The sequence below is a fragment of the Electrona antarctica genome (genome assembly GCF_951216825.1).
Source record: "Electrona antarctica genome assembly, chromosome: 14".
Taxonomy (NCBI): Eukaryota; Metazoa; Chordata; class Actinopteri; order Myctophiformes; family Myctophidae; genus Electrona; species Electrona antarctica.
The window spans coordinates 4,438,456-4,454,667 of NC_136795.1; the positions used below are offsets into that span (position 1 = coordinate 4,438,456).

Sequence of the window (16,212 nt, forward strand, 5' to 3'; positions counted from 1 at the left end):
GTGGTTATGCTTCTTGATTTTCACTGCTATGATTTGATCCAAAACTTGGAAGATTCAGTCCATTTTATTCATTAGTCCCAGATTGTAGCTTTAAAGCCACATTTATTCCGCAAAGCTAATACAAAAGGATGACTTAGAGTTGACGAAAACACTGTGTCCTCAAACGAAGCCCTAATATAACTGCTCCCTGTTTCTTCTCACCCAGGAAGTGAACGAGGAGGTCTACAACTTCCTTGCAACTGCTGGAGCCAAATACGGTGTTGGTTTCTGGAAACCAGGCTCTGGTATCATCCATCAGGTACAATGCTGTGAATTAAAATGTGACTCTAATAAGAAATGCACACAAATGGACTCCTAGTGACGGGTCCATTTGGTTCCATTTGTAAACTCTCAGAGTTACACACCCATACGGGGCCGGCCATTTGGAACCCACTCAAGGACACGACCCACGGGAGTGTTTCCAGTGAGCCACCAACACGCACAATAGCAGCACCATGACTCTGTTTGACCAGAATGGAACAGGGCCTTCATTAGTATCATTGGTAACAGCTGTGAAGGAAGGAAGTAGCGAATGTGCCCAAGTTCTTTCCAAAACGGCGTGTGTGCATATAATAGAGCCAAACCCTTTTGGATAGCAAAGCAAAGCAAAGTTCTTCGTTTACCCAGGGAAGTGGACTAAGCTCGAGATGCTTGTTTACAGCCACACCCTGCTCATAGAACATTTCATGGTAGGGTTTCAATGCCTTGCTCAAGGGCACTTCAGCGGTGGTAATTTTAACGTGCCGGTTCCGGTATCAAGACCGCTCCGCAAACCGTTCGGGCACCGCTGCCACAATGGTGAATGGTAGATCTTTGGTTTCCCATGTACAATTGATGATCTCCATGTTCCTAAAGAAGGGCTAAGGAGTTCTTGTTCTCCATAGCAGGATGCTTTCCTGAGTGTCACATAACGGGCGGCTGTGGCTCAGGAGGTAGAGCAGGTCGTCCAATGATCCCTGGATCGGCGGTTCGAATCCCGGCTCCTCCTGTCCACATGTCAGGAAGTGTCCTTGGGCAAGACACTGAACCCTACATTGCCTCCAATGAGTCGGTCAGTGTGAGCTCGCCACCATTGGTGTGTGAATGTGGGAAGTGAGGACGCTGGTGTCGACTGTTCGCCACTTCACCTTCCAATGTATAATTTAATGAACCATTTGAAAGCGCTTTGAGCACTTGGAAAAGCGCTATAAAAATGCAATTAATTTATAACATAACCCCCTTTCCCCACTCAACTCACCATAAATCAGACCAAAACACAAAATGCTTTTAGACTTTTAAGGGGGATCACAAATGTAATCAAATCCATTTCTAATAGTAATCTACAGTAAGTAACACACCTTACAGCAGGGTCCCCCAATTAATTTTCCTCAAGGGCCATATTTTGACTAGGGAACCACGCTGGGGGCCGAGTCCACACGCGTGGAAAATTGCGTTTTTTTATTTTATCATTCATTAATTAATAATTGTTCTCAACCAGTGGTCCAGGGACCACCAGTGGTCCTTGAGGGGGTGCCCAGTTTGACATGCATACGCTACTGACCCCCATTTAATGCCATTTATATCTGGGACAGGGGCCACAAGGGGGCGGGCCGCAAATGGCCCGCGGGCCGCCTATTGGGGAACCCTGCCTTACAGGATTGCTAAGACAAAGCCTGTTTCTTCATTGTACAGATAATTCTGGAGAACTATGCCTATCCAGGAGTGATGCTGATTGGCACAGACTCTCACACGCCCAACGGCGGTGGGCTGGGATCCATCTGTATCGGAGTGGGTGGAGCGGATGCTGTGGATGTCATGGCTGGAATCCCGTGGGAGCTCAAATGTCCTAATGTGAGTTCTCTCATTTTTCTCTTTTTTTTATGGACTTATTATTTATTAGATCCCTGAAAGATGTGTTTTTCTATTGTTTATCATTCAAGTTATAAATGGTAAATGATGCATTTATATAGCGTCCCAAACTCACCAAAATCTGCACATGGATTACCGACCGTTAACGAACTCACTACACGTTGGTAAAACAGAATCTATTCTATTCGGATCCAACGTTCCCTGACCTCAGTAAAGTCAACGAAACGAAGTTGATGACATGGTAATCTCCAGCAAAGAAGGGATGACATATTTGGGTTGTATTCTTGACAACAAGCTGACAGGTGGAAGCATGGCAACAAAGGGGACCAAAGTCAACCAAAGTGCTCTCAAGACTCGTGCGGCTCTAATTCAGACTCAAGACTCGTGCGGGTGCTCTAATTCAGCCCTCCTTTGACTGCTTCCACCTCTTGGTTCTCCCACATCCCAATGTCACTTAACACTTTGAGGGCTTTAAATTGATTGATCAAACTATATGCCCTGCTTAATACGCTATACCCGACATTTGTTTTATGTGTTTAAATCGCCGTATTTTAATAATTAAAAAGAAACTCCGTCTTTGCTGCGGAGCTGGTGGATAGAGCTTCATGTTATGATGACGAAAGCGGAAATCAAGCCATACGCTGGGCTGCTAGGGCTTCTGGGAAATTGAACGAGAGTTTTGTCCGCCTCCAAACCATAGAGTATATAAAAGGATAGAGACTGAACTGGCGCGAAGCTCCGCCCCCCCAGCTATTCATGTCAGTGGAAGTTGCTCAGTGGCGTTTTGAAGCACCCGGAAGACTGCCGGAAGTACCGTCTCAGAACGTCTACTTCCGCATTTGACCACCAAATTTTGGTGGTCAAATGCGGAAGTGCAACCGAGCGCGCAATGTTAAAGCCCAGCTGCACAGGGTTTCCCGGTCATGAATCCACGGGTCCGCCTGTAGTCCCTCCTCCTACCACTAGGGCCCAGAGCTTCAACGTTGAATAGCCTCACTGGCCCCTTGCTCCAAACACCTCTTGGAGGCTGATCTTTTGGCGTAGCAAGATGGCGGGTGGTGCGATCGTAAATAACAAACTGAGGAACCTATTTTCGCTGGATTTTCACGGATCAAAAGCCCAAATACTTCAGCGTATGATCTAAAGGTAATAAAACAATCTCGGCAGCGTAGAATATTTGATAAAAATGCGGGTAACGCGTAGTATGCAGTAGAACTGTTAAGACTAAGCTTCAGACCTCCCCCAAAAAAATCCACTACTTCTCGTCCTGGGGCCCACGACCCACCCATTTTGCTGGTCTAAACCGGCTCCGGGGTCGAAGACAGAGTTTAGCAATTGAAAATGGGATTGACATTCAAAATGCAGCCTTGCCCTCAATGCCCTCAGTGCCCGCATGAACGACACCCACAGCCATAGAGGGAACGAGAACCACGATCTGGTACCACCCACTTTAAAAACAAATATGGGTGAATTCTCCTTCTACAGCACCGCCACCCAAGCGTGGAATGCCCTGACCACCTCTCTCAAAAAATGCAGACCACTTGCATCTTTTAAAACAGGCCTTTCAGCAGGCCCAAGGGAGAGGAAATGATCACCCCCCCCCCCTTCCTTTTTTTTGACCCTCACTGTACATACTGTGTTTTATTTTTCCTGTGATGATATTGATTTGTGTTGTTATTCTTCATGTAATGTCTATGAATTGATTGCATAGGGCCTAAATGGAAACGAGAGCGCAAGGACTCCAAGGGCATAAATGGGACACAGACATAATAACTGGGTGGGGCAGCCAAAATTCTCACATGTCTTCCCCCCTCCTCCGCTCCCTTCATTGGCTCCCGGTCGCTGCCCGCACAGAATACAAAACTCTGATGCTGGCATTCAAAGCAACATACTTTTCATTGGTTCCGATTTTTTATAACCAACACACAGACGTAGAGGGTGTTCAATAGCATTGACTATTGACTATTCAATCAATTTATCAAGACCTTTAATTCTTTATCCAAGGCGCTTTACAATGATTGTGTATTACATTCAGCCATTCATAGGGGCGGCAGTGGCTCAGGGGTAGAGTGGCTGGTTGGTAACCGCAAGGTTGCCAGTTCGAACCCGGGCTCACCCGAGAGTTAATGTCGAAGTGTCCTTGAGCAAGACACTGAACCCCCTAATTGCTCCTGATGTGCTGGTTGGTGCCTTGCATGGTTTCTGCTGCCATCAGTGTATGAATGTGTGTGTGTGAATGGGTGAATGTAATGCACAATCTATCACCTTGGATAAAGGCGCTATATAAATGCACCATTTACCATTCTCACACACACACATTCATACAGGTCCAGTCTCGCTCCACCCTACATCGCTGATCTTATCTCCCCCTATGTCCCAACCCGCTCCCTGAGATCCTCATCCAATGACCTTCTTAACCCTCAAATCTGTCGGCTAAAGTCTAAAGGAGACCAGGCCTTCAGCACCATAGCGCCAATACTTTGGAACACACTGCCCCTACACATCAAGCGTGCTGAATCAGTGTCCTCTTTTAAATCCCTTTTAAAAACACACTTTTATAGATTAGCTTTCACTCCCAATTCCTAATTTTTGTTTTATTTTTTAAATGTCTTCTGCTGTATATTTGATTTGTTGTTGTAAAGCACTTTGTAATGAAAATTTGAAAAGGTGCTATATAAATAAAGTTTTATTATTATTATACACCGATGGTGGAGGAAACCGTGAAACCTGCTCATCGGAAGCAATTAGTGATGGGTTCAGTGTCTTTCTCAAGGACACTTCGACACTGACTCTGGGGGAGTCCGGGATCCAACTGGGAACCTTCCGGTTTCCCCAGAGCCACTGACTCTGGGGGAGCCTGGGATCCAACTGGGAACCTTCCGGTTTCCCCAGAGCCACTGACTCTGGGGGAGCCCGGGATCCAACTGGGAACCTTCCGGTTTCCCCAGAGCCACTGACTCTGGGGGAGCCTGGGATCCAACTGGGAACCTTCCGGTTTCCCCAGAGCCACTGACTCTGGGGGAGCCTGGGATCCAACTGGGAACCTTCCGGTTTCCCCAGAGCCACTGACTCTGGGGGAGCCCGGGATCCAACTGGGAACCTTCCGGTTTCCCCAGAGCCACTGACTCTGGGGGAGCCCGGGATCCAACTGGGAACCTTCCGGTTTCCCCAGAGCCACTGACTCTGGGGGAGCCTGGGATCCAACTGGGAACCTTCCGGTTTCCCCAGAGCCACTGACTCTGGGGGAGCCTGGGATCCAACTGGGAACCTTCCGGTTTCCCCAGAGCCACTGACTCTGGGGGAGCCTGGGATCCAACTGGGAACCTTCCGGTTTCCCCAGAGCCACTGACTCTGGGGGAGCCTGGGATCCAACTGGGAACCTTCCGGTTTCCCCAGAGCCACTGCCGCTCCTTTGTTTTCTCCCCCCCTTTAACCCATTTTGACCTGAGATCAGATTCTAAAAATGTCTTCTACATCCTGACAGTTTTCTAAAAAAGCTATGTTTCTATGTCAGTCGTTCTTCGATTTTTCAAAAATAGCAGACATACAAGCTCGTAGCGCGCCACTCGGTGGCGCGCTACGAGCTTGTAGGTCTGCTATTTTTCAATAGCTAAAGCATAACATAATGCTAACACCAAAAGGGGTTCCCGCCCAGAATGGTTTAACATTTTGAAACGTTCATTAGTCTTTTCCATTTCTCTAATGGTGTTGGCTCTCTCTTCAGGTGATTGGGGTGAAGCTGACAGGCAGCCTGTCTGGCTGGACATCTCCCAAGGATGTCATCCTGAAGGTGGCTGGCATCCTGACTGTGAAAGGAGGAACCGGCGCCATCGTAGAGTACTACGGGCCTGGAGTCGACTCCATCTCCTGCACTGGTGAGCATGAAATAAAACACAAGGGAAACCCAGTGGGTTTAGAAAGTCATGCTTTGTAAATGGAAGAGAATGGATTTCCTTTTTAAAGTGAGCCAGTGACTGAAGCCCTGGCTTTCATCTAATTACAGGAAAAAAGTTGGAAAAGCTTTTATTTGTATTTCTCTCTTGTTATAAACCAGTTGGTAGATTTATTGTACTAGCCCTTACCCGTTGTGAGATATTGCCCCCCACATTAATCATGAATGTGTAAAATCAAAAAAAGGGCTTCGTTAAGACCTCCATATTATTATGGTCAATGCCTGTGTGAAAAGTGGGAGCGATTGGCGCAGGTGGTGAGGAGATACGGCAGTGTTTCTGACACACATTCATTCATTCAGACAGACATTGACTGAATTATAGTATGATGATATGATGATGATTATGTTTTTTTTCTTCTTTTGTATTCCAGGTATGGCCACTATCTGTAACATGGGAGCTGAGATAGGAGCAACCACCTCTGTATTCCCCTACAACCATCGCATGAGGACCTATCTGGAGAAGACTGGCCGTGGAGGTCAGGCATAAGAAACAAGCATTGTTAACAACAAATCGCGGGTTAGGGTTTGGGGGTTTGAACATTTTGCTCAAAACAGGCTGGTGGTTAAAGCCAAAATGATATAATTCCTTCTGTTTGTGTCTCTCTGTCCTCTCAGAGATTGCAGAGCTGGCTGATAAGTTCCAGGATGATCTGAACCCTGATGAGGGCTGTGAATATGACCAGATTGTTGAGATTAACCTGGACGAGGTGAGACCATGTCCTACAGAAACATGCTTTCTTTTCAGTGAAATGAATAACAGGACCAGGAGAGACAAATTGTGTTTCCAAACTCCTATATAGTCATACAGGGGGTGTATATAACTCTATTTTAATGTGTGGTTAGGATTGCTCTGGCATGCTTTATGGCCAGTTCACACTCCTATGTGCAACCTTCCCCGTGTTTCTTCACTGGTCCGATCCAGAATAACACAGTTTGCCGGCCACTGCTACAGAGCTGACAATGAGGTTATATCTTCCCTTCTTCTCTGGAGTCCTGCCTCAGGGCGGACCAGAGGTAGAAAGCTGTCGTTCCCTGATGTCATCGCTATAGGGACACATGCTTCAGTAGGCAGGAACTGGGGTTGGCAATGAAGGACCGGGAAGTCTGGAGTAGCATTGTGGAATCCATGATCTCGACCGCGGTCGAAAAATGATGTGGAAAACGTCATAGTTTTTCCATGTATTTCAGTCAGCCTCATCCGTTGCTGGAGAGCAAAGATTGTTGCTTAACAATGCAGTAAAATAGTTGAGATTTGTCCAACGTGTGTCACATGGCATTGCAGCATAGCCGAATGGGTAGACAGGTCCCACTGTGCTACTTCTGTGGGCAGCTCTGGAGGAATTAGGTGTAATTAATTAATTTAATTAATATAATCCAGTAACAGACTGTGGTAGCCAGCCACTCAAATAATAGAATCAAAAGGCAACAGGTGATTGAAGTTGCTCAACGACAACAGAACACGGAAGCAAAAACAATGCAGACTTGCGTGTACTGCACCCAGGCCTTGTGTGTACTGCACCCAGGGCCTTGTGTGTACTGCACCCAGGGCCTTGTGTGTACTGCACCCAGGCCTTGTGTGTACTGCACCCAGGCCTTGTGTGTACTGCACCCAGGCCTTGTGTGTCCTGCACCCAGGCCTTGTGTGTACTGCACCCAGGCCTTGTACTGCGCCCAGGCCTTGTGTGTACTACACCCAGGCCTTGTGTGTACTGCTGCACCCAGGCCTTGTGTGTGCTGCACCCAGGCCTTGTGTGTACTGCACCCAGGCCTTGTGTGTACTGCTGCACCCAGGCCTTGTGTGTACTGCTGCACCCAGGCCTTGTGTGTACTGCTGCACCCAGGCCTTGTGTGTACTGCACCCCCAGGCCTTGTGTGTACTGCACCCAGGCCTTGTGTGTACTGCACCCAGGCCTTGTGTGTACTGCACCCCCAGGCCTTGTGTGTACTGCACCCAGGCCTTGTGTGTACTGCACCCCCAGGGCCTTGTGTGTACTGCACCCCCAGGGCCTTGTGTGTACTGCACCCCCAGGGCCTTGTGTGTACTGCACCCCCAGGGCCTTGTGTGTACTGCACCCCCAGGGCCTTGTGTGTACTGCACCCAGGCCTTGTGTGTACTGCACCCAGGCCTTGTGTGTCCTGCACCCAGGCCTTGTGTGTCCTGCACCCAGGCCTTGTGTGTCCTGCACCCAGGCCTTGTGTGTACTGCGCCCAGGCCTTGTGTGTACTGCTGCACCCAGGCCTTGTGTGTACTGCACCCAGGCCTTGTGTGTACTGCACCCAGGCCTTCAGCCTTGTGTGTACTGCACCCAGGCCTTGTGTTGTGTGTACTGCACCCAGGCCTTGTGTTGTGTGTACTGCACCCAGGCCTTGTGTGTACTGCACCCAGGGTGTTCATCTGGGTTAGGTCTGTGGCGTGTGAGGAAGGCATGGGTGGCATGTGGTTTAGTCAAAGGAACATTTGAACGCCTTGACTTCAAATGAAAGCCAATCACTTTGAAGGATTTTGTGTTTAGTAGCAGTTAACAAACATCTTACGGCCGGGCTACACCAGGCTTTTCGCGCACAAAACGCGCGCGTTTACTCTAAACGCGTGCGTTGAATTTAGGTCCAGTCCTAAAACGCACGCACGCGCGGGCCGCGTGTTTAGGGTAAACGCGTGAGCAAAGCCTGGTGTAGCTTGGCCGTTAGATGTCAACTAGTCACATCAAATGCACATGACTTCTTTCTACATCTATACTGTCCCGATACAATGAATGCATGTCCCATGTTGATACAATGCATGTCCCATGTTGCCGTTGTTCATGACCTGATGAAGATCAAAATAGATCGAAACGTTGTCAGAATGTCCGAAAGTTCAATAAAATTGAGGAGAGACTTCCACACACTCGACTTACTGATAAAAGCAGGTGCATCGGCGACAAACGGCACACTGCAGACACGTACAGTAGGAGACCGGAACGTTGCATATTGTGGACATTAAATTAACAGCTCTTGAACCAGCAAGTGGCAGCGTGCGGGTCTCCCTCCTTCTCCTAGAAAGTTCAATGAAGAAAGTCTTTTGTCTTTTGTGGGGGGCACGGTTGCACAGTCGTAGTGCTGTCGCCTCACAGCTAGAAGGTCCTGGGTTCGATTCCCGCTCGGGACGCTGTGGGCACTGCCGGCGTGTCCTCTCCTCCGTGTCATCAGTGCCCATACCCGAGGCGGGGTTGGCGAAAGGGCCTTTCTGTGTGGAGTTTGCATGTTCTCCCCGTGTCCCCTAGGTTAGGTACCCTCACATGTTCTCCCAGTGTCCCCTAGGTTAGGTACCCTCACATGTTCTCCCAGTGTCCCCTAGGTTAGGTACCCTCACATGTTCTCCCCGTGTCCCCTAGGTTAGGTACCCTCACAAAAAACATGCAGTAATCCTGGTCACTAAACTGCCTCCCCCTGGCCAGCCTGGGCGCCTGATGGAGGGGAAAGGAACTGGTTGGAATAACGTGTTCCTTCCACGCGCTATGTCCAACCAGGGAAACTCATGCATGAAGGAAGCATTAGTTCAAGTCTGTTGCTCTCCCCAGGTTGGCGGAGGGTGTGTAGAGCCCAGGATCACAATATATAATTGACACAGGGGTAAAAAATGGGTTACAAAATCATGGGATAAAAAATTATATATATATTAAAAAAAAATGTTTTGTACCTATATGGTGTGCGGTCTCCATCCATCATCTACTGAAGTCTCTTTAGCCCAGCACCCAGCCTCTCCATCCATCATCTACTGAAGTCTCTTTAGCCCAGCACCCAGCCTGTCGATGTGCGTATTCTACGTCTGCTCCCCATAATGCCGTTGTCCCATTTCTGCCAATGTTAACCAGTTAAACCCATTTCGACCTGGTAACGATTCTACAAATGTCTTCTAAATCCTGACCGTTTTCTGAAAAACCCATGTTTCTATGTCGGTCGTTCTCAAACATTTTCATGTCAAGGACCCCCAAGATTATATGTAATTGGCCACCGCCCCCCATCTGAAAATATGTTGTTCCAGCAGTGACCCCCCCAGAAGCAATGATTTGAGTTAAAAACTTTGGCTCTGAAAGAATATATATTCAAAGATTTACGCCAACATTTTCACAATTTTTCTAAAATAGCAGACCTACAAGCTCGTAGCGCAGCACTCGGTGCCTCTCTATGAGCTTGTAGATCTGCTATTTTTCAAGGGGCTCCCGTCCCAAAATGGGTTACAAACCCAGTGTAATAGAGCTGAGTTGGATCGTACCTGGTCTGCTCAGAAATGGCAGATCTACATGGATCACATTGTGTGGAATGGCTCTTTCTGGCTAATGTTCCCCCAGAATTGGGGGACGCTAACTAGACTACATCGTCTTGCTCCTCTTCCTCTGACAGCTCAAGCCCCACATCAACGGGCCCTTCACCCCCGACCTGTGCCACCCCGTGTCTGAGATTGGAGCCACAGCCAAGAAGAATGGCTGGCCTCTGGAGGTGAAAGTTGGTCAGTATCTAATGACATAGATATTGTTACCATATTTAGTTACTGCCTGGTATATCTGTAATGCTTTGTCCTGCGAAATTTGATATTTTCTTCTCTTGTTTTCTATAAGATGTCTTTATTGACCACTAGATGACCATGCCATATAGACATTTATTCACAGAGAATGCTCGCTAAATAGGATATAGTTATGGTCTGAGGTAATTGATAAAATAGCATTACCAATGTGCAAAAACAAACTCTTTCTGGTCCCCTTTGGTGCATTTTCCAGGTGGGATTTATATACACAAGCTTTGCTGTTGACCAATGACCATACTTTAGTAGAGCTTCAAGCCTGAAGGGCTGAGAGACCCTATTGTTTTTTGTGCAGGTTTTTTCTCCTACTGCGGTTTTGCATATATATTTATTTGCATGAGCTGGTAAACACTTAGAGACATGAAGTGACATGACTGGCTGGAACTTGTGTGCATTACTTGCAAAACAAACTCTGACCTCAATCGGTCACAATTAATCCATTTAGACCCGAGTTAAAAACATTCACTCTGAAAGAATATATATTCAAAGATTTGCGCCACATTTTTACGATTTAAAAAAAATAGCAGACCTACAAGCTTGTAGCGCGCCACTCGGTGGCGCGCTACAAGCTTGTAGGTCTGCTATTTTTCAATAGCTAAAGCATAACATGATGCTAACACCAAAAGGGGTTCCCGCCCAGAATGGATTAAAGGTCAAAATGTTGAACTTTGATACAGTCATAAATTACCAATTGGCCTTCAATACATGACCTTCAAAACTTCTAAATCATCTCAAAACCTGTGCGATATGTCTGATATTTGTATTCAAACAACTAATAGGGGGTGGTCGAATTACAAATAATGGGCGTGGCATAAGACAAATTGCACTATAAATAAAAACTCACATAACGCTGTCATGTGTGTAATTTTGTTTTATTTTTTAAATCGCACAATAGGGGACAGCATTCAGTTCCTTACACATCCAGACAGTGGCCGTGTGGTTAGAGTGTCCGCCCTGAAACTGGGAGGTCGGGGGTTCGATCCCCGGGTCATACCAAAATGGGACCCAATGCCTCCCTGCTTGGCACTCAGCATCAATGGGTTGGATTGGGGGGTCAAATCAACTAATGATTCCCGAGCGCGGCGCATGTTGCGGCTCACCGTTCCAAGAGATGGGTCAAATGCGGAGAACAAATTTCACTGCGGTAACGTCTGTGACTAATCGTACGACTTTGACTTTGGCATGGGCCTGGCGCATATTTGGCCAATAATCATTCAGTTTGTCCAGTTTTGACCCTCAAACTTGCTAGATGTTTTTAATTTAAGCTGTTGACTTGAAACGTGTTTCCAAGTTCCAACATGTCCGTTCTGCTCCAGTGTCCTCTCCTCCTCCTGCCATGTTTCCAAAATGCTTTTGAAATAGAACAGATGGCCCTTTTAAACCATACTGGGCGGGAACCCCTTTTGGTGTTAGCATTATGTTATGCTTTAGCTATTGAAAAATAGCAGATCTACAAGCTCGCTATGAGCTTGTAGGTCTGATATTTTTGAAAAATCGAAGAACCACTGACATAGAAACATAGCTTTTTCAGAAAACTGTCAGGATGCAGAAAACATTTTTTGAATCTGATCTCGGGTCAAAATGAGTTAAATCAAATTTAAAAAAAAGAAACAGGAGGCAATGGGCATAGTGCTAAACGTAAAAATGGACGTCATCCAGCACATATTTGGCTGTAAACGGACCATCGTCTGTAATCTCATAAAATCATAAAACCTTCAAATGTCTCGAGTCTCGACATTTGAAGGTTTTAACAGGTTTTATGGGTCTAGACTCCAGACCCTGCTGGCAGATTTTAAACTTCTAACCGTCCGTGTTGGCTTAGATTTGGCTGTAAATTAACCCATTTAGTCCATTTTGTACCAGGGAGTCAGGGACCTCCCAGAGCGAAGCAAACATACAAGTGAAAAACCTTCACAGTGAAAGAATATATATATTCAAAGATTTGCGGCACGTTTTCACGATTTTTCAAAAATAGCAGATCTACGAGCTCGTAGGTCTGATATTTTTCAACAGCTAAAGTTTAAAATAATGGTTATAGTGGTTAAATGCTAAAGCGACACAGGTGTGTTCCCGTCCTAACTGGGTTAATGAGTGCCTGTCTCATTGTGTTGAAATGTTCAAATGTCTCTAGACTAGAGCCCTCGCATCTTTCAACTTTTAACACATTGAGAGCCCACGCAAAACTGCCCAAAAATCACTTTCACCTAGAAAATCCATTCACATTTTTTATAATTCAGCTGACTGTGGAGACACATGCTGGAACTTTTTACTTTGAAATGTTTTGTAGTTTCTGAGTTATTTAACTTAAACGCCCAATGCATTCTCTATGGCGAAAACACCAACTTTGGCACCACGTATAAAAAAAGAAAAAAAAGAAAATAGTTTTGATTTTATTTATTTATTATTTAAAAAAGAAATATATATATATATATATATATATATATTTTTTTTTTTCAAAGTGTTAACAGTCCGTGTTGGCTTCAACCCTGGCTTGAATTGCCTCTTATATCATTATTTCCTATTGCTCTCGTTGTAGGTTCTTCACTATTATCCTAGTTTACTAGTCCGTACTGCTCTCATTTTTCGAAGTGTATGTATATAATGTGGCTCCCTCTGGTTTGTATTTGTCTTTCTGTAGGTCTCATTGGCAGCTGCACCAACTCCAGCTACGAGGACATGGGCAGGGCAGCCTCTCTGGCCAAGCAGGCTCTGGACAAGGGTCTGAAATGCAAGGCTCAGTTCACAGTGACCCCTGGATCTGAGCAGATCCGTGCCACCATTGAGAGAGATGGATATGTGAGTTTGATGAGCCGTTATCCGTGAACTCCTATAGAGCGTCGCAGTCCCGCCCCCCTCGAGAGACCGGGAAAATAATTCCCCGTTCATTTTCCTCATAGGCTTTTCAAAAAGTATTTATTTAAAGACGTTTGCGCCGCGGACAAAGCCAACTCTTGTCGTGACAAATCATGACAACAAACGCAATGTTTTGGGCCGAACAAATAATTAGAAAGAAGAAATAAACGACACGTTTTTCTTCTTTGTAATTATTTGTTTGGTCCAAAATATTGTGTTTGTTGTCATGATTTGTCACGACTCGATTTGGCTTCGTACGACGCTTAAAAGGTTTTTAAATAAAATCTTTTTGAAATGTCTGAGGAAAATGCATTGGGAATTATTTCCTGGGCCTGGTGTCGTCATGAAAGGGTTGCGGGACTGCGACGCTCTATAGGCTGGGTTTAAACTAAGCTATTGTTAATTTTTAGGTAGGTTGTGAAACTTTGGAGAATTGTAGTTTAAGACTGGTCCTTCCGTCTAGTCTTAAACTACTGTAATACAATTTATGGTCTTGAACTATGATCTTTTCCCATTGTGTTTTATGTTTTACATTCCCAGGCTAAGATCTTGAGTGATGTAGGAGGAGTGGTCCTTGCCAACGCATGTGGACCCTGCATCGGACAGTGGGACAGGTACATTCATCCATTTAGGCCTGACGTCGAAATAAAAAAGAAAAGTCTTCTGAAAGAATATATATTCAAAGATTTATGCCGCATTTTCACGCATTTTTCAAAAATAGCAGACCTACAAGCTCGTAGCGCGCCACTCGGTGGCGCGCTACGAGCTTGTAGATCTGCTATTTTTCAATAGCTAAAGTATAACATAATGCTTACTTAAAACACCAAAAGGGGTTCCCGTCCAGAATGGGGTTTACATTATATTGTTTTACCTCATTCTCAATTCATAAGTCCTGCTTTACTAAGTTCGAAGTGTCCGTACCGAGTGAATGAGGGACAAAGCTTTGATGATGAAGCAGAACAAGAAATGGTGCACATGAAGCAGTTCCACACACTGACACGTGATTATGAATCCCACCAACGTTCTAGGGTAGACCCGCCTCACCATGTGTCTGATTGGCTCCCGGGAAGTCATAGTTTTACTGAGGTTAGGCCGTTCGGGTCAGGTTTAGGGGGGTGCATACTTAGTTTAGACTAGTCATTGGTTAGACATGGGTTAAGGTTAGGTTTAGGTGTGCTGCCCCGTGGGGGGTTAGGTTTAGGGTGAGGGTTTGAGATAGGTTGTAGTTGTAGGACTAATGACTGGTCGCAAAAACGAGAACTGTCAATCACAACGACTACTGGCCAATCACAGCAGGGCTTTCCTAGAACTGCGGTGGGATAAATTATAACGCATCACTGACCTTGCCATTATGCTTTCTGTCTTCAGGAGGGACGTGAAGAAAGGAGAGAAGAACACTATCGTCACGTCCTACAACAGGAACTTCACAGGCAGGAATGATGCCAACCCTGCCACCCACGCTTTCGTCACCTCCCCCGAGGTAAATAGTACCCTGCCACCCACGCTTTCGTCACCTCCCCCGAGGTAAATAGTACCCTGCCACCCACGCTTTCGTCACCTCCCCTGAGGTAAATAGTACCCTGCCACCCACGCTTTCGTCACCTCCCCCGAGGTAAATATAGCAATATAACAGGGCAGGAATGATGCCAACCCTGCCACCCACGCTTTCGTCACCTCCCCCGAGGTAAATATAGTAATATAACAGGGCAGGAATGATGCCAACCCTGCCACCCACGCTTTCGTCACCTCCCCCGAGGTAAATATAGTCATTATAACAGGGCAAAAAAAATCAGAGTTGTGCTGCCTGGGCAGTAAAGCATTTTGGGACTGAAGCCTGAGGTGTCCAATGATTTTCTAATAATGGGTCGCTATTAATTTAGGTAGAAAAAAGAGAATCCCGCACACTGTCTTCACTTAGTTTGGTTTTTATTGCAACGTTTCGGTCGTCAGACCTTCATCAAACCGAAACGTTGCAATAAAAACCAACCTAAGTGAAGACAGTGTGCGGGATTCTCTTTTTTCTACCTATCAGTTCCTGTTATCCGACGCACCTGTCCTTTGTAGGTGGGCAGAAGGACTTTTCCGTATAGTCGCTATTAATTTAAAAATGCTTAGTTCAAAATAGGGCATTAAGCAACTAGTCGACTAGTAAATCCACTATACTAGTCGACCTTGTTGGTACTAGTTGACTAGTTGATAAGAAGAAAAAAATATATTTTTTTTCCGATTTTGTAGGCCTCAAGATCAGGTAGATTATAGTTATAGTCACCAATGTACACAGTTTTTAAATGTACACATTTTTATATAAAGAAATGTGTTTTTTTTTAGTCGACTAGTAAACTAGTCAACTAGTAAAAATGACTAGAAGTGAATGCCCTAGTTCAAAACGTCACAATTGAGTGAGGAAACTACGTTAGCTATTGAAAAATAGCAGATCTACAAGCTCGTAGCGCGGCACCGAGTGCCACACTAAGAGCTTGTAGGTCTGCTATTTTTGAAAAATCATGAAAATGCAGGCGATTTGTGCCGCATGAATATATATTTGAATATATATTCTTTCATTCTTTCAACATTTTTAACTCAAATCTTTGCTTCTGAGGGGTTTCTGGAACCACATATTTTCTGGGGTCCTTTACATGAAATATTGAGCACCACTGTCTGATACAGAAACATGAGGTATTTCAGAAAACGGAATTTAGAAGACATTTTAAAAATTTCGACGTCAGGCCTAAATGGGTTAATGCTGTTAATCAAGCCCTCATTATGGTCACAGGGTTGTTGTGTAATTTCCTCTCTTTGCTTGCAATTTTCAGACTGTTTAGGTAGGTGGTGAAACTTTGGAGAATTGTAGTTTAACCCATTCTGGGCGGGAACCCCTTTTGGTGTTAGCATTATGTTATGCTTTTAGCTATTGAAAAATAGCAGATCTACAAGTTCGTAGCGCGCCACCGAGTGGCGCGCT

At 45.6% G+C, this 16,212-nt stretch overlaps 1 protein-coding gene across 1 annotated transcript in view; it reads left to right on the top strand.

Moving 5' to 3' along the window:
- LOC306936001 (aconitate hydratase, mitochondrial-like) overlaps nt 1–16,212 on the top strand; it is a 35,290-nt gene that overhangs the window by 7,714 nt on the left and 11,364 nt on the right. Inside the window, exons 4-12 of the mRNA XM_079519405.1 lie at nt 206–298; nt 1,711–1,869; nt 5,612–5,762; nt 6,211–6,315; nt 6,455–6,546; nt 10,220–10,325; nt 13,036–13,193; nt 13,791–13,864; nt 14,619–14,730. Of these exons, the coding sequence (XP_079375531.1) occupies nt 206–298; nt 1,711–1,869; nt 5,612–5,762; nt 6,211–6,315; nt 6,455–6,546; nt 10,220–10,325; nt 13,036–13,193; nt 13,791–13,864; nt 14,619–14,730 (1,050 nt within the window). The remainder of the gene's footprint in view (nt 1–205; nt 299–1,710; nt 1,870–5,611; nt 5,763–6,210; nt 6,316–6,454; nt 6,547–10,219; nt 10,326–13,035; nt 13,194–13,790; nt 13,865–14,618; nt 14,731–16,212) is intronic.